This window comes from Neovison vison, chromosome 6, assembly GCF_020171115.1.
Source record: "Neovison vison isolate M4711 chromosome 6, ASM_NN_V1, whole genome shotgun sequence".
NCBI classification, from domain to species: domain Eukaryota; kingdom Metazoa; phylum Chordata; class Mammalia; order Carnivora; family Mustelidae; genus Neogale; species Neogale vison.
Window position 1 is genome coordinate 170,715,645 of NC_058096.1, and position 18,690 is coordinate 170,734,334.

The 18,690-nt window shown below is 46.3% G+C and overlaps 1 protein-coding gene across 1 annotated transcript in view; it reads right to left on the bottom strand.

The window, feature by feature from the left end:
• Positions 1-257: 257 nt before the first annotated feature.
• Positions 258-18,690, bottom strand: part of SYN2 (synapsin II) — a 208,255-nt gene continuing 189,822 nt past the window's right edge. Inside the window, exons 11-13 of the mRNA XM_044252978.1 lie at positions 8,037-8,097; positions 3,784-4,003; positions 258-1,181 (exon numbers count right to left, since the gene is read on the bottom strand). Of these exons, the coding sequence (XP_044108913.1) occupies positions 1,046-1,181; positions 3,784-4,003; positions 8,037-8,097 (417 nt within the window). The 3' untranslated portion in view covers positions 258-1,045. The remainder of the gene's footprint in view (positions 1,182-3,783; positions 4,004-8,036; positions 8,098-18,690) is intronic.

Genomic DNA, 18,690 nt, shown 5'->3' on the forward strand with positions numbered 1-18,690 from the left:
AGTTCAGTTGTCCTGCAGGAAGCATTCACCAGGAGATGTCAAGAGGCCCAACATAAGTGACATCTAAAGGATAGCCATACTCTCAACCACTTGCAAACAGCCACTCACACATAAACACATTCCCAAGCATACTGGCACAAACAGCATCACTCTCCTAGACATTTCCCTTCCCTACACTTGCAAGCACACACATATGCTTCACATATACTCTCTCAGCCAAAAGGGTGGCCTAGGGGAGACCTCATGGCTGAATCAAATGCTGGTTAATGCTGCTGCTTTTATTGCACCAAAGGTCTTAACATTTATTTGGAGATGAACACAAAACTTGGCATACTGCTATTACAGTGGCATGCATTCTCTACAGTGCAGCTTCAGAGCTCGAGATCACTGCTGCACGCACTTAAGAACTGCTCTCCAGAGAAGAGGAAACGTGGAGCGGGGGGACTGCAGATCCTTGTTCTCTCCAATATCGACAGACTAAAGCTGCTTTACCATGATAGTAGAGGAATTTCTTGTGCTGCACAGGTGTCTTTTAAACAGCTCAACAGGTATGACAAGAGATCCAAGTGTGGGTAGGTTCCTAACACTTAGAGCCAAGAGCATTTTGGAGTAAGTATATGCTCCCCAAACAGGCAGCACTGACTAAAGCGGGGGCATGCTTAGCACTGCCTCTGAGCTAGGGTAAGCTACCAAGAGTCCTCAGTGAAGGGAATCCTGGTTTTATGAAGAAGAATAAGACATGAGGGCACTATCACAATAAGGCCACTACACTCACAGCTAACAATGACCTCAGAGGAAACTCTCAGGACTACAGGAAAGCAGCTCTATTCTCTCTGATGTCAGGTGTTCCTTGCTGGTTAGGCACCTGCCCTGAGACTTTCACATGGTCTTTTCTGAGCTGCACAATATCACTTAGCACAACAGAGCAAAGGAAGGGACCACACACATCAAGGTCTTGGGATATCACCAAGCGTGGCTGACTATTGGTAAATGTCTCAGATAACTTTCCCAGTTGGGCTAGGTGCCCCCCGGAGTATCTGGAGAACTAATCTGAAAAGAGGCTGGCAAAGGACTTCCTCAAGCTCCGGATGGTCTCCGCTTTGGCTTCATCCTCATTGGCTGAAGACCGGAAGAAGGAGGACTCAGAGAAGCTGAAGGCATTTGTCAGGGACTGCGACTTGCTTGAAGATAAAAACCAGAAAGAACGTGAGAGGGGGTGTTCCCAGTGAGGCAGGGAAAGACGGTGACATGAGGATACACAACCGAACCCCCACTCCCACCCCAAGGAGACCAGGGTGATGGAGGAGAAAGTCAGCAATGGAGTACTGCCAGGACCCGGGAGGCCCCTGTGCTATTATCCTCACCTTCAGTGCTGTTAAGATAGGAAAGGATGGGGGCAGTGTGGGAGAGAAGGAGAAGGGGGAAAAGAGAAGAGAAAGAGGGAGAACGGAAAAAAGAGAAAAGGGAAAGGAGGAGGAGTGACTCAAAGGCTGTTTCTTATACTTAAGATAAACTAAATGGCCCACAGGCTACCTTTCAGAGGTCCCAACTTAGTAAGTAAGAATCTAGGACTCTCACACCCTTCCCTTCTGATGAAATATAGCAGCCAGGGGACCATAGGCTCTTTGTACTCTCTTTTCCATTAATTGTCAAGTGGTAAAGCCAGCATCAGAAAACCTAGGTAAAGTCTTGGATCTGCCCTTCACTCATTCTTGTGCTTCTCTGGGTCTTGGTTTCTCATTTGTGATGTGCAGATGTTTGGTAAAATACTCTCCCCAAGCCTTTTCAGGTCTTTATACTCTGCTTATTTTCTCTGATTCCAAATAAACTTGGAATAAACCAAGGCCTCAAGTTACTTCCTCTTAAAATGGACATGACCATTCTTTGTAGCCTTCCTCAAGGGAGCTCTAATATAAGGTCTGTGCAGTTCAGGGTATCCAGGGGCAAACGAGATACATATCTGGTACACATAAGGACATTAAGCAGTTTTCTAATTAAAAACCCAAATCACACATATTCTAGGAACCAGATTTCCCCCTGAAAGACTAGGGATTCAGAGAAAAAAACTGAAGTCAAGAAGGTTGAGGGGAGGCCAAGCCAAGTACTTGAGAAGAGAATAAGGTCTGGCATCTCCAGTAGTCTGCTATGTCTCCTTGACTTTCATTGTGTCTCTTTCCTGATAGTTTCTGGCTGGAGAAATCTTCTCCTGATGTCTTAGGGCTCCCAACCCTTCCCTACATTCGGGATGCAGCCCCCAAAGCTCCCCTCTACAGGAGTGTGAGCAGTTTCTCTCCTGCAGTGACTGTGAACAGAAAACCCTGCCTTCCATCAGGGTTGGCGATGGGCCCCAACATGATAGCCTTTGGGAGGGAGGGCCCCCTCTGCAAGCACAGCCAGGGGCACTGGATATGAGCCTCCTGATTGTTGCCAGATGACGGCTATATTCAACAACTTCAGCCCAAAGGCAATGGTAACCCAAAGATCTGCTCTCAGACTGGGTCCAGTGGCGGCTAATGAGAAGATGGGAGAGATTTTAAGTCAGCAGCAGAAAACAATTGGATTGAGGGGAAGTTATAGGTCAGGTGAGATGTGAAATGTGCCACTGGCCAGAGCTGGGGAGCAGGAGTGGGTGATGTCCCTCCAGCCACAAGGGCTGGAAGACCCAGAGAAAGTGGTCATCTGGACTACCTGAGCCTGAATCCTGGCTCTGCCACTAACTAGCAGAGTGGTTTTGGGAAAGAAAATTAATCAAATCTCTTTGAGCAGTTTACTCATCTAAACAATGACTAGACCATGTCTAAGTGGCCTCCTTTTCTCCCTCCCTGAAGATGCCCATCACCTCACTCTGAGAAGCACTCATGGGTCATTCCCACCCCTGAAAGGCTATAGCTGTCTCTGTTTACAGTGATGACAGAGGTCTGTCTGGGGACGGTGGAGAGAGGCATCTCTAGTTCTAGGGGAGAGGGTAGAACTGACCACCATCCACAACCAGGTGCTGTCCATCCCTAGTACAGCTTTACTGTTTTCCAGTGGCCCTCAGTTCTTCCTCTGAAGCAGGACAGTGTGGTGGGGGCTTCTAGGGAGTGAGGAAACCCAAGAAGATGGGAGTTCCTCCGGGCATCTATCTGGGACCCTCCTCTGATGACCATACCAGAAACCGACCTCCTTCTGACAAAGCAGAAGGTAACAAGTTGAAATGGATTTAACGCCTTCCCCTTCTTTCCCTTCTGGGCAGCCTTGCTGATTGCACACTCTAAATTGTGAGTCAGAGGCAGGAAAGAGGATTTTTTTTTTTTTAAATTTTGAGAGGGAGACACACACACACACACACACACACACACACACGCACAGAAAAGGAATGGAAAAAAGAGTGGTAGATAGGATTAAAAGAAAGGAAGGAAGGAAGAAAGAACCCTTAGCTAACATAAGAATAGGAAAGGGGCAGTGACTCTGCCTTATTGGCATTCCCCAGGAAGAAAGGGTTTGAGCTTCTAGCTAGACCTTGGACTTTCACTTCCTTCTTTTCTACCCTCCTTAATCAACCCCCAACCACGCCCCCAATCAAAACAAAACAAAACAAAAAGCAAAACAAACAACAAAAAAACCAGACCAAAAAAAACAAAACAAAACCAAAAAACCCAAAACCAAAATCCAAAAAAGCTCCACAAAAATATCTGTAGAAGAAAGCCTGATTGAAGGTGCTTTCTAGCAGCTCTGGAGCCTAAGGCCTGTGAGGAGGGGCAGGAAGAAGGGAGGGGAAGGAGCTGCTGAGTTGTCTCTTACTTGAGCTGTGGGTGAGGCTGGGGCTTCTGTGGTGGAGCAGCCGGGGGTGGCTGGGCCTCTGCCAGGGAGCTGCTGCTGGAGGGTGCATCTCCGTGGGTGGTGGAGGAAGAAGAGGAGGAGGAGGAAGAGGAGGAAGGTGGCAGTGATGGTCCAGGGGGAGGCCGGCGTGGAGGCATCACCTTGCCTGGGGGCTGCATTCCTTGGGGTTGCCCAGGGCCCCCTAGGTTCAGTACAAGAAAAACTTCATAATTTAACCGTATCAAAGGGTTTCCTTATTAGAATCTATGTCTTAAAGGGTGAGGTTAGTTAATCACCAAAAGGATAGGCTCTGTTACAAGAAGCCACCCGAGGCTCTGTCAGGCTCCAGAGCCAGCCCCTGGTTTCCCTCATACATCTGCCACTACTTGCTCCTCCTCAGAGACACAGCACCTCAGGCACATCAGAAGTCAGGAGGACAAGGAAGAAACCATGGGATGAGTGCCCCTGATCAGAAGCAAGCTCTTTTACCGAAGGCTCCCTAGACCAGAGGGACCCCACCCCACTTCCCCAGAGGTTTCTCAGGTAGAGGGTAACCTGCCTCATAGTTTACTAGGAGGTCTCAAGTTCCACACTATAGACGCAGTACAAGGCAGTGGAAAGAGCACAGGTCTGGGAGTCACAAAGTCAAGACAGTCATTCAGTGACTCCAAGCAAGTCTGCAAACTTCTCTGGGCCTTGGTGATTCTAACCATGAAACTATGAAAGGGTAATCCCGAGTCTTAGCTGTCTTTCAAGAAGTAGTGTTTCAAAGATGTTAATGGACAAGAAAGTTCTTTAAAAACATAGACTTGCATTGTTTTTACAGAACTTGGGACGTGTTGGGCTCCTGACCAGCACATGCCTGATTGCCGTGCCCCACCCACCCCAGGGCTTCATTTTAACATTAACTTAAGCACATGACTAGGGGCAATCTTCTGTTTCCATGTGCTCTTTTGTCTCGTAGTACCATCCTCAGGGGGCTCTACTCCCTCTCTGGTGTGTGTGGTGAACTCCAGAAATCCAAGTCCTATTCTCCCCTGGAGATGTTGTGGGTGCAAAAGACAGCAGAAAAAAAGAAGCAGCCCCTCACCTCCACCCCCACTCCCCAAAGGACCAGGATACCATTCTCTCAGCAGAAGACAGAAAACCATCCAGTGGTCTGGAGGGGGAAAAGTCCATCCTTCCTCTGGGAGTTGTCAGGGTAAGCATACATAATACCTGATTGCTCAGATTTTGCTAAGATGCGGGGGGGGGGGGGTCCTTAGTCATCTTTTGACTTAGTAAAATTCAAAAGATGTCCTCATCAGTGCATACTGACTAGTGGAAATGATGCATAATTAGCCTGAGAGATCCAATTTCTCATGTCTCACTCTCAGTGTCCACATTCATGAGCCAGCTGGAAGGAGTAGGCTTATAGAAACCCAGGGCAGCTAGGAGTTGTGTTGTAACTTAATATCCTAGAAACACCAGAATACCTATACCCTCTGCAGAGGCAGAATTATCCATCTACACCACTATGCACCCAAGATTATCAGCCCATCTCCCTGCTACATGGCATGGGCTCCACTGTATCAATTACCAATGAATACTAGAGTTAGTTTTACATAAATACATAAATGGAATTTTGGATTGAAAACTTGAAGTTCCAAGTTCAAATCAGATAACCAGTAAAGATGAAGACGACAGATGAGCATCTTTCACGTTAGCCAGTTTTTGCCTCTTCCAAAGCCTGGCTTCATCTGTATCAGCCTTTTCTTGTAAAGTACAGCAGGTTGATGGCTCAGCCTCTTAGACCAGGAACCTGAGTTCTTTCCCACTTGTACAGAGATGCTTGAATAGCCAGAAACTTTACAACTTAACACTGAAGACAGATATAACTTTTCCTTTATTGCACATTAAGCTGTACAAGAGAGTCACAAAAGAGAGGTACTTAAATCACACTTCCAGCATTGGCTGAGATTTTCCCAGCTGGATTGGTACAAAAAAAGGGGACAACATCAGAAAAGAAATGGATACAAAACACCTGAACAGCAATCCTATACTGTGACATGGATGTCCCCCAGGCCACAGAGTTGGCCCTTAGCATGCTGCCTGAGGGCACATGATAGTCAGGTCACACTGCCTGCTTGCATTTGGCAGTAGGAGCCCTAATCAGTTTCTCCCCAACCTGAGAAACTGGCTAACACCACCCTGGAGCCTGACTGAATTCAAATGGCAACTTTGTATTTGTGGCTCACAAATGTCACATGAAAAGCACCTGGATGTTCACACTGATAACATGCAGAGAAGCAACACCACCATCAGCTCACCACTTGGACAAAAAAATAATAAAAAATGAAAATGTATTCCTCCATTCTGGGAAATGTTGCTCTATTCCTTTCTACCATTTCATCAGATTGGGAGGTATTTAAGGACCTGATTCTTATGCAACCCACCTGGAAGTGCATAAATGCATATATGTATATATTTACAACAGACCGACCACCATCACCATCTAAGGGAGGGATCACAGATGAGAACACTCACACTCAGTGCATTTCCCTGTAGCCTCAGAATTTGCCAGCAGCCAACAGAGAAACTAGGGCACATGCCCTTGACACATACACCATACTATCAACACTATTTATTCCTCAGACCTGGAATCCAGAACGGTTAACATATCAGAATGGAAGTGAGAGGAATGTAACAGTAGAGCTTCTTTAAAATCCAAACTGCTGGCATGAACTCCCATCGACCACAGTGCTAGAGGAGACCACTCAGTGCCCATCCCAGTATGGCTAGGAGATGGCAAGATGAGGCACTGAAGCCGAGGCTTTAATTAACTGTCTCATCACTGCCCAGTAACTGCATGTCAGAGGAAAGAGGACAAACTGGTGAGGTTTCTTCAATAGCCACATGGCTGTGGAGACTCTGTCCCAAACACACACAAGCTAAAATCAGAGACAGTTCTTCCGAGGAAAGATAAAGCCCCTCATTCTCCGGCCTCCAGAGAGCTCTTGTAACAGCTGAAAATGAAAGCAGGAGTCCACCTCAGAGTTCTATAGGCAGTATACCCCTCTGTGAAATGGGACATTTCTGATTTGGTCTCATGATTGCGTAGGGAGAGGCCAAGAGCAGAATGGTCAACTCCTTCTCAGACTTTCAGTAGTTTCCTGCATCCTATGTCCAAAATTGCTAAAGAATCATCTCTGTACATAGGTCAGGCTTTGGGGAATACAAAGCAGCCTCAGTTCCACAGAAGCGCATAATATGGCCAATTCAGAAACAGCAACAAAGAAGAAACAACTTGGGGGACTGAGATCAACACACAGAAAATACTCACATGTTCACTTTGATATTGCACATCAGCGGCCCCATTTTTTTTTTTTTTGTCTAATCTCATAGCTAATTAGTTAATAATAAAAAATAAGGTACACTGGGATGTCAAATACAGAACACATTCCTGGAAATAGCTTTTTCTTTATATTTCATGTCATCACTAAAAACACAAGAGTTCTACAGGCACAGCCAGCCTATTCACATAAACTCAAACTGCACCAAATTTTAGCAAAGGGAAAAAAGGTGGATGCCTTCAGATTCAACGGATGAAGCTATGGAAATTAGACCTTGAAAAATCTCTTAAACTTCTATCTATTTACCCTAGTCATGCAGAAAGGAAGCAAAAAGCACAATTCACTGAAGATCCCAAGCACACTCATGGAGGTAAGCAGGGGGTGGGGGGGTGACTTAATCAGAGCCTGGGGGTAGGGGGAGAAGGAGAGGAGTTGGGTTTTATTTTTGTGGTCTTTGTTTCTCCCTGTCTAGCCCCCCAGTCCTATTTCACCCCACATTATGTAATACTTTAAAAAATACTATCAAACCACCCAGAAGATAGAGTCACACTGGACTTGGGAGAGGCACAATTCTTTTGTACACTGTTGACAAACAGCCCTGGAATCACAAGTTATACAGAGAAACATAAGTGAGCATTACAAGCACGAACAGGAACAGGTAAACAACCAGACAGAGGAGCTGACACTGCATAGGAAAACACAGTCCAGTCAGCATTGAAAGAACGCAGAAACGGCACCAATGGGAGGGTCTGTTGCTCCCCTCCCCGCTTTCCTTTCTTCCCTTGTTTGTTTTTGGCTTAAAATTTCTGCTTTGAAAAATGAACTACCAATCACTTTAAGAAGCTTGGACTTGTTTTGGCCCTACTGCAATGCCATTACAGTCGAGAATATACTGTAAACAACCTTGGGGGGCTGGCCGCTGAGGTGGGGTCTTGCTCAAGTCCGGATCCTTAAGTGTTCCACTCTGGAAAACAAAATGCAAAAGAGATAAAAACAAAACTCCGAACAGATTCCAAAGAGAAACCCCGTGGCTTCGTGGCATGTGTGCAGTGGGAACTGATGGGGACTATGGGATCTGGCCTAGAGCCTTCTGCTGTTCCAGAAACACCTCAGAGGTGTTCTCAACCTCTGAAATGTTGCTGGAGCACAGGTCTCGGCTATCTGGGGCTTAGTCCCACATTGACAGGCAGCGTCTGAGACCCTATAATCCCCCTTTTCATTTCCTCCCTCTAACAGTCTGTCTAGTGCTTTGAGTCTCGTAAGAGCAACTAGTTTCTTCTCTGGTGGCTACCTGCTGTCTAGTTCCCCATCATACTCACAGACCTGGCTTCCTGAAGTAAAGAGAAGATCAACACCCAACTCCAGAGGGTGGGTTGGGCTTTAGGTGACTCCAGGGGCCCCAAGAGCAGGGGCTAGACCAGGTGGTAAGTCCAGACTTGCCTCACTTCTTATGGAGTTAACTCTGTGGTAGGATTAGCTCTGGGGCTGGCTCTGGAGTCAGATTCACTCTTTGGGCTGGAACTCCCACAGGGAAGGACTTGAGGGAGGGGGGCACTTGTTTCCCCCAAAGCCCCCTTTCCCAGAGGGAAAGAGTAAGATGTTAATGCTTGTAAAAGTGTTCAAGGCCAAGCTGTTTTTCCTTCTCAAATAGCATAAATACATTTTATCCAACAACATGGTTCCACTCCCATGCTTCCTCTCCTCCCAGCTATCATCTGATTATGCCCTGATAGGATCAAAGATTCATGTGACTTCAGTTTGTCTAACATTTGAATTAAAGGCAGTGAACATTTGGAGCTTAAATTCAGTACAAGGGAAATGCTCTATAAAGCCCAAGGGTTGCCAAGTGTGTCAATGGTGATGTCACAGAGGGAGTTGCAGGGGCAAGGCTGTGAAATGGGCTAAGCATGTCTTCAGCATTCTCACACTTCCTCTTTCAGTGCTTCTCTCCCTCGTGACGTACCCCTCAGCCCTACTCCCACATGAATCCTTTTTCTCCAGTTCCCCATTTCCTATGGGCCTTCCATTCTGACCATCAATCTCCTCTCTGGCCTACAAAGGCCTGTTTTCAGCTCACTCAAGGAGAGCTGAAGTGTTACCCTCTCCAGTGCCCAGGTCTTTAACAACATTGCCTAAAACTTTCCTACTAAAAGGAATTAGGGCAGTAGGAGGCAGGGGACCTTTGAAATGTCCCAAGTGCCACCTTGGCGCTCTGAGAGGCTCCCCACCCTCTCAAGGATCACAGCAAGCACACCAACACTTCCCCTCTCCTTCTTCCAAGCAATGTCACGGTGTTAAGGGCCTGGTTAGCCAGAGGAACTTAGTTGCAAACCCCGGATATAAGGGCGGGCCAGGCCAGATGGAGACATCGAATCAGTGGGGTGCACATATATTTACTGTGGTGAGTTGAAATCCCATTGGCCACCTGTGTGTGGGCTGTTCTCAACCACCTCTATAAATGTTAGTCTGTGAGGCTGGGGTGAGGGGAGTAGTAGGAGGAGTCAGAATAGCATTAGAATAGCTGTTAGGATAGTGGTTAGAATAGCCGTTGGGATAGCCGTCAGGGTAGTCTTCGGGACAGTCAGAGCGTCGTGGCCATCATGGTCGTCCTGGTCATCGTAGTCCTAGGCAGCGGCGTCACGGCAAACGGCCTCGCCACCAGCAGCCTCACCACAGCAAGCGGCCTCGCCATCACCGACCCGCGGCCCCGACACGGGCGGCCTCACTGCCCCAGGTCGCGGCGCTGCTGCAAGTGGCCTCGCTGGAGTGGCATCATTCTGGGGAGCAGCCCCGTCTGGGGAGTGACCTCATCAGCAGCGGCCTTGTCCTGGGAGCAGCTTCGTCCAGAATGGCCTCTTCTTGGGAGCGGCCCTGTCCGGGGAGCGACCTTGTCAGGAGTGGCCTCGTCCTGGGAGCGGCCTCGTCTGCAGAGTGGCCTTGTCCAGAGTGGCCTTGTCCAGAGCAGCCTCATCCGGAGCGGTCTTCTTGGGAGTGACCTTGTCGGGGTCATCGTTGTTGTCTCTTTGCAAGAGATGGCTCCTACCAGTCAGTTTGATTTTCGATGCTTGGTGCGAAATAAAGCTTTGTTTGATTTTCGCTTTGTGTCAGTCTCGTTCCTTTGATCACGGACCCTAACAACGGTTCTTGGTCTGAGCTCTGACACCGAAATACCCACACCCAACACACCAGCTTGAGACCACACTATCCAGTTAGCAGAAGGACCCGTCAGTTTTTCCCTCTCAACATTTAAGTTGAGAATGATTCATGAATGAATGAATGCTTCATTACCTTCTCCTGACCATTGCTGGTCAAGCCTGTACTATAAACGCTTAGACTACTACTACTTAGATTACTATAGTATTACTATAGGATTATTACTATAGTAATAGTATTATAGTATTATTACTATGCTGCTTATATTACTACTACTACTACTATTATAGTATACTACAGTACTATACTATACTACTACCAGAATAGTCTCCTCATGCTTTAGTCTCCTCTCTCTCCAATCTATCCTCTCTGTGCTACTTAGTGTCCTCCTACATTCCTTCCCTAACTGTGTCACTTTAGTGCCCTAATAACTTATAGCTAACACTACATATGTGCCAGGTAACATGATCGACACTTTGATGAAGTATTGCAAACCTCATAAGACCTCTATGAGGGAGATGATGATATCAACATCCCTAATCTTCAGACAAAGAAACTGAGCCCCAACTAAGGTAATTTGCCCAGGGTTACACAGTAGAGGCTGATGCAGCTGGGCTGTGAGGTTAGGCAACCTTATGCTCCCATGCTTCCATTGCCAACAGGATGACAACCATATCCCTTAAGCTGACATCTAAAACTTGCTTCAGGGGCACCTGGGTGGCTCAGTGGGTTAAAGCCTCTGCCTTCGGCTCAGGTCATGACCCCAGGGTCCTGCGATCGAGCCCCACATTGGGCTCTCTGCTCAGCGGGGAGCCTGCTTCCCACTCTCTCTGTCTCTGCCTGTCTCTCTGCCTACTTGTGATCTCTGTCTGTCAAATTAAAACAAACAAACAAACACCCAAAAAACCCTAAAACTTGCTTCAGCATGGTTGAAATTGACCTTCCTAGCCTTCTCTCTCACTCATGTCCTAAACACACCTGCTCCCTCCAGGCCCAACCCCTCACTCTTTATTATCTAGGTGAGGCAACACCATGTTACCCTCCAGGAATACATTTCACCTGTTTTACCAATCCCTTCCAACACATCCCAGACGTCTAAGTCACTTTCTACCTCATCCATGAAATTTTTCCTTTTGACTTCCCCTTTTGACTGTGATCTCTTCTCTGAAAGCCTGAAACAGCACTTTTAAGACTCATACTACTGAAGAGAGTCTTCATAGTGCTGTGTTGTTATCTTAAAGACTGGGATAAAGCTCCCAAGAAGACTGACAGATCCTTCAGGGAAGAGACTATGTGTCTTCATCTTCTCACGAATTCCTAACAAACTTGTTCTCAAAGAAAAATAGAGATATATGGCCTGGAACAGGAACTATTTATTTAAAAAGTTAAAACAGTTGGAATTGGGAAAATTTTGGAAAATTCAGGATGTATCATCATTTTACCAACACCATCAAGCACGGGGCTAAGTATATATCTATCTACATATCTATAAGCATCTGGCCCCAGTAGGTGCTAAGTAAAATGCAACAGATGATGATGATACTGATGAGGAATTTCCTCTGAAACTCTGTTGTTACCCAAGTCTTACTCCCCTGATGGAATACCCCCTAAAGTGTTCTATTCCTAGTCTTCAGAGAACTTTATTTAGTTGTGATAGTAAAGCTTCCTCTGGTCTCCCCTACAAGCTATCAGTGTTATGTATTCTCACGCCTGAGAAGGATACTCAGATGAAAGACAACAAAATTCATATAGTTTGTGGAGTCATTAGACTGGCTCTTGACAGTCTCCTTTCCTGGGGCCTCTCCCCATACCACTGATGGCTGCCAATTACCTCAGACATTGGTCAGGAACAACTTAAGATGTACTCCTCCAAAAGAATTGTTATTTTTTAGATAGGATTATAGAAGACCACCTAATAAGAGAGTAGAACCTGGGCCAATGGGCAAAAGCTCCAGAAGGGCAGAATTTTAGTTATGGGAAGAACTTTCTATAGTAAAATCAGTGGAAGAGGCTATCTTGGGAGATGAGTGTGTCCATGCAGAGGCTAGAGAATTAGGACAAAGATATTGTAGAGAACATTCCTACACTAAATATGAGATAGATTAGGTGAACACTATGGTTCCTTCTATCCTGACAATTTATGATTCTGAGGGTGGGGGGAACCCTTTACAATCTCATAGATTAAACTCTAACAGTAGAACTCCAGATACTCATTGGATGAGCTGACAGGGGTAATCATACCAAGGAAGGCTGGCTCTGGCTCTCCTCAGCCTCATAAATATATAAATAAGATATGGATGAACTGAGCCCAAAAGTTCCCTTCCTAAAGCTTCAGAGGAAGAGCTCCCAGAGGCAGTCGTTTGAGCTGGATCCTGGGAATATGCCTTGGTCACCCTTGTCTGGCGCCTAGGGAGCTTCACCCTTTCCTGGCTCCACAGAGGTTGTGGACTGAAGACTTCCCAGGGACTATGAGGGGTAGGGGAATAGTCCCTTAGGACTGTCCATTGCTAGACTGAGACTCTCTAGCTCCACCCACAAGCCATCCATCTGTTGGAGCTGAGGGCTATTCCCGTGGGGTTTGGCTACCATGGGATCTGTCTCCAGTCACCAAGAACTGCCTGAGATGCTGAATTCCACGGAAGTCTGGCCACTCTGGCGTCACTGCCAAAGTCTGGCCTATAGCCAGCCCACAGCAGGAGCCCACGGCCAGACTGAGCTGCAGTTTTCCTCAGGAAGTTGAGTTGACTCAAACAGGTAATAATATGTAGTCCAATGCTTGTGCTCAGCTGAACCCAAAAAAGAAGGGGGGAAGAAAAGGACTTTACAGTAGCACAAGGGGAAAAAAAACCAATCAACTGTGGCTTTACAGAATGACAATGCTGCTGCCAAAAATTTGATGCAGCTAGGAGGGGCTTAGTGTCTCAAGGAGGGGAGTGCTCAGGTCCTATGCTCTTTCAGCTGATAACCCTCACAAGAGAGCATTGCAACCAGTTCTGGGTGTTTCTTTAAGGAGGACACTGGTGGAATTAAAATGGGTACATGGGGAAAAAATGGGTACCTGGAACAGATAGGATGGTGAGAAGTATGGAAATGACACCTTTCCTCATGTGACTTTGGGAAGTCACTTAATTTATGATTCTCAGTTCCTCAAGCACACCAATTGGAATGATTAAGTGAGGTAATTGTGGAAGCTGGGACCAAGTAGAAGATCAAAGTTAGTCAAATGTAGATCTGATCAAGGTCAAGAACTGACTTGGGTAGTAGTGAGGTTCTTGGTCTCCTGGCCTTAGAGGTATTTAAGGAGTGCCATGACAAACTCTGATCAGAGACGCTTTGGAGGAGGTCACTAATTTACAGGCAGAGGACTTCTACAGGCCCTCTGGTTCTGGGTTTCCATTAATTCTTCCATGCACTTTTCAGTTCTTTAGATGTCTGTCTAAAGCAGGAGAAGAGAGGAGAGGAGAGGAGAGGAGAGGAGAGGAGAGGAGACAAGCCCTTCTTAGCTGCAGAGTCTTGAGTCCAGCAAGACCCAGGGTTATTGGGCCTGAGCAGAGGTGTCTGTAGGCAAAGGCTTTGAGGCAAAGGCTTGGCAAGTAGAATATGCTACTGCTTTCTATCAAAATTGGTTGGGCTGGTATCCCACTTTGCTAAACCCACTGGGTTTTAGCAATCTGAGAAGTCAGGGAGGCAGAAAAGGTAGGTGTAGCTCAGAAACTCCTCTAGGTTGGCAGGTTTAGCAGTTGGGTTTACCTTACACAAGGTCACAAAGGCCCAGCTTTCTCCATTTTTACCTTCCCCAGTGCTCTGGTGGGGACATGAAAAAGGCAGAGTGCATAGTATTGTAGATCACAGAAGATTCCGCTCTCTTGCTTATACATTGTATGACTTCAGACAAGTCATCTGCATTCTCTTTGCTGAAGTATGAAATGGAGATAGATATACCAGCCCAAACCATATTATGCAAGGATGGTGAGGCTCAAAGTAATGTCTGTGCTTTGTAAACTGTACAGTGCTAGGCAAAGCAATGATATAAGTGAACATTATTATTATTTCAATAATAATAAATATCAAACCAAAGGAATGCAGCTCTAATGAAGTTCTAGAATTTAATGCATTAATGTAGAAAGTATTGTTGGGTGGCTTCCTGTCATCTGGTACATAGTAGCTCAGTATGTAGGGGGTTCTGGGCTGGGTTATACCATGCTCTCTGTATGTCACTGACTTGTTCCAGTGAGGTCCTTGAAGATGCAGAAGCATCATTTTGGAGCAATAAATATTAGCTCTTGAGGTGAATGGACAGGAAATCAATTGTCTAGGAGAGACATCAAGCCCGTGGATGAGGGTTTGTGGGATTTTGTCAAAGGCACCTTTAATTTGCTATCCTGTGGTTTTCAGCAGACAAACTGGGAGACAGGATCTCCTATCTGAGGTCCCAGCAGGATGGAAAGCTGAGGAAGGAAAGACACTAAGTGACTCAACTTTTGAGAGTTGTTGGCCTGAGTCCAGCTGCCCCCACCAAGGAGGAAGGCCTGTGCTTGCTCAGCATATCTGAGACAGGAAATTGGGAAAGGGTCTCGGGGTCTGGCCCCAGGAAAGAGGCCAGGCCAAGCTCCTTGCTGGACACGCCATAGAGCTATTCTGATCAGCTCCCCCAGGCTTCACTCCCCCCGTCTAGGACCCCAAGGGGAATGAGGCAGCAGGAAGGAATGTGGTCAGGAGGTTGTAGGTTCAGTCAGAGCAAAGGGGAAAGCATGTTTTCTGGCACCTTGGGATTTTTCTGAGATCATTCCAGCAGTTACCAGTGCCCACCTTTCTTCCTCTGAAAGGTTAAAAATGTTCCCAGGGATGAGTTCCTCCTCCTCCTCCTTTTAAGAGGGCAATTGCTACTCTGAGGGCAGAGCTCATCTTCTGGATTGAGGCCCTCCCATAATCAGTGATTTCCTAAAGACATAAGAAGTGTCCCATGGGGGCAGTCCATAAGACCTATGGGGGCACTAAGGGCCAGGTCACCCGAGGTCAGAATGTCAGCTTCAAGTGATTAAAGATGTCCCTTAAAAGTTAAGACATCCCCAAAATAGTCAGTTTCCCTTAATAGTTTGTTAAGGGATCTGGCCACTAGTGACTTTATCTGAACCTGCCTCAAATCTCCTCACATTTTCAGCTTACACTCACTGGGGAACAAATTCCCTAAAGCCAGTCCTGCTGTGGGAAGCAGGAAGACCTTTCATTTGTCCTAAATTTACTTCTTCTAAGCTATGTAAGTCCTTCTTAGTCTCATGTTTGGGATCTGAGTTGTGTCCCTTCCTTAACTACATGGCACTTTAGACCCCAGTGAAATCCCTTCTCAATCTTGGTGTCCTGTACTCAAGAGACTTCATCTTTTCAAGCCTCTGCATCTGCAAAGATCTATCTGGAAATGTTTTGAGTATCTCTTCAGTTCAGAGAACCAGTTAAAAGGACTGGTAGAATGTCCCACCAGAGGTCAGAGGTTACCAGTTTATGGACCTCAATCCTTCAATTCTGGTCATATCACTGCTCTTTCCAGGCCGGTGGCTAGCACACAGCATCTTAGATCTGGAAGGATATTTTAAGTTACCTGCTCCATTAGCCCTAGCCCCCAGCCCACCTTTTGGCCATATCCCTGACTAGGGGCTTATCTTGCACCTGAATGAACATCAGCGATGATGTGGCAGCCACACACTACTTCTCAGAGTAGCCATTCTCAGCCATTTCCTCTCCTAGTTTTAGAGTTTACTCCTGTCTTCTAGCAGGTTTGCCTTTTGGCATCAGTCTTCTCTCAGGACAACCACGAGAGAGCTAAAGGTAATAAGTCATGGGTTTCTTGAAACTATTGCTATTCAACTGGAGCTCCTTTAACTTTTACTCAAAGATTTGCCAAATGCCTCAGCCTCCTGGTTCTTTCCTCTGAGCACATTGCAGTTAGAGTGAGGTTGTCCTTGTCCTTGTTCTGTGACCCTCAGGCTGGAAACAATATTGCAGGTGTGATCTGACCTGCTCAAGGTAGGGGAAGAGGCTTGTCTTCCTCCTGGACATCACATGTGTAATACTTGGAATTACTTAGAATCACTCCTCATGGGTATAACCCACAAGCCAAATAGAAAGTTTGTTAGTGTCTGAAATCACTGCATTAGCAATTCAGCCCTTTGACTCTGGAAGACTTTATAGGAAAATAACAAAAATGGAAACAGGGTAATGGGAAATGAATAAAGATTAGCCACACAAAGGAGAGCACCAGGATGCCACCTCTACCGGCATGACTTAAAAGCTTTTCTACCTGAAGTTCTCTCCCTGATTCCCGAGAGTCTCAGGAGCAGCATACACCACTCTAGAGCCCTGGGTTATAAAGCTCAGCTCAGATCCCAGAAGACAGACCCCCAAGGTGTGTGGGGGATGGGAGAGCAGAGCCTGTAGGGAGGTTTCAAAGGTATATAGCCTGGAGGCTTTGGCCATCTCTGGCCACCAGGTGTCACTGCCACCTTGAGAACAGTTTCCCTGAAGCACTTCAGAGCTGATGGAGTCACTTGTCCTGACCAACTCTTAGGGGAGCTCCAAAGCTGGCAATCCATCTAGGCTGAGACTAAGTTGTCATTAGCCTGATAAGTCTTTGCGACTCACCTTCCTACTTTCAGCTACATAACCAGTGCCTCTTACAGCCCCCATCCCTACCCCTTTGAATTGGGCAAGCGGCTAGCCTGGGCCCACCTCAATGACTTTGCTCTTTGTTTTCTATAATTAATCCATCTCTGGCTACGGGACTGGCTGACAATAAGGCAAGGTGTGCCCTCTACTAATCTCCCCCTCAACCAACACTAAGGGCCTCTTCTAGAGTGAGAGAAATGAAAGCTGTAAGGGTGGAGCTGCAGGCAAGGAGAGAGAGGGAGAAAGAGAAAGGTAGATAAATAACTAGTCATGGTCTATCCTGGTCTTGACTGAGAATACTGGGCAAGGAATAGCTCTTAGGGCTTGTGACTCAGGCCAGAAGCTCTTTCAGTCTGAGCTGCCAAAGCCACAGAAGAAAGGAGCCAGCAAGAGGGGCTTGATTGTGAGGAATCGAATGTGACTTAGTGACAGCAGCTAAGGGCTCAGTGCACCATGCAGAGTTCTGGCTGGGACCCAGGTAATACCCTTTGGTTTGTATCCCTTCCATTTGTACACTACCAAAATTGCTCATAGGATCTCAACACCAACTCCAATATGTTGCAAGGGCTGTTAAAGACAATTATTCCATCTAGTAACTCATTCAACAAATATGTACTGCAATGCCACATCTAGGGGAGGAGAAGGGCAGTAGTTTGTCTGCGTAGGAGTATTTTAATCACTGTCATTTGCATAGAATTGCTATCACATGATCATAATAAAAAGCAGGAAGACATAGTTTTATTATTGCTGTTTAACTCTCCTCCTGATGACTGAATGTACCCTCTTTAGTACATCCGTGGTGTATTCAGTGGCTACTAGGTGCTAGCTACTCTGCAGACTCTAGAGATATAGCAGTGAAGAGACCCTGTTCTCTTACGTTCTACTGGAAGATGCTTATGTTCTACTGGAAGAGCCAAAGAAAGAAATAGATGGGAATGACTTAAGCTGTTAGTAAGTGCTATGCAGAAAATGAAAGAAGCAGGGAATTAGATGGAAATTTTGGATTAGATGCTTGAGGAAATTTCAGTTATACTGTCATGAAGGAGCCAGCCATGCAAAAACAAGGGGAAGAGCATCTCAGACAGAGGATATGGCACATATGAAGGCCTTTACCAGTGAGAAAGAGCTAGGATGGTAGGAAGGCAAAGAGGCAGGTAGGGGCCTACATGAATTGCTTGGGAAAAACTGAAAGGAGGTAAAAAATTTACAGGGTTCTGCTTTGGCCATCTTATATTAGGATGCCTCTAGACATGTAAATAAAGATGACAAGCAAGAGTTAGAAATGTGAATCTGGAGTTCAAGGAGTGGTCAGGGCAGGAGATAGGTGTGGGTTAGTTGAGATCACCAAGGAAAGTACATAGACCAAGTTCTAAGGCACTGACATGTGGAGATTTAGCAGAAGTGGAGGAGCCAGCAAAGGAGGTGAGAAGAAACCAATGAGGCAGAATGAAAACCAGGCAAGAACAGAATCACTGAGGCATAGAAAGGAAAATGTTTCAAGAAGGAGAGTGGGGGGCGGGGGGGAACTGCATCAAAGCTACTGAGAAATCATGCAAGATAAGAACATGGGAAAATGAAGATGAGAACTAGATGACATGGAGTCACTTTGACAAGAGCAATTTCAGTGGGATTGGCTTTTACTTTATTATTCTAAATGGGAGATGTTTGTGGATGGATGTGATCCTCTCGAAAAGAAGAAATCAGTGATGGAGAAGAGAGGGATAAAGTGATAGCAAAAAGAAGG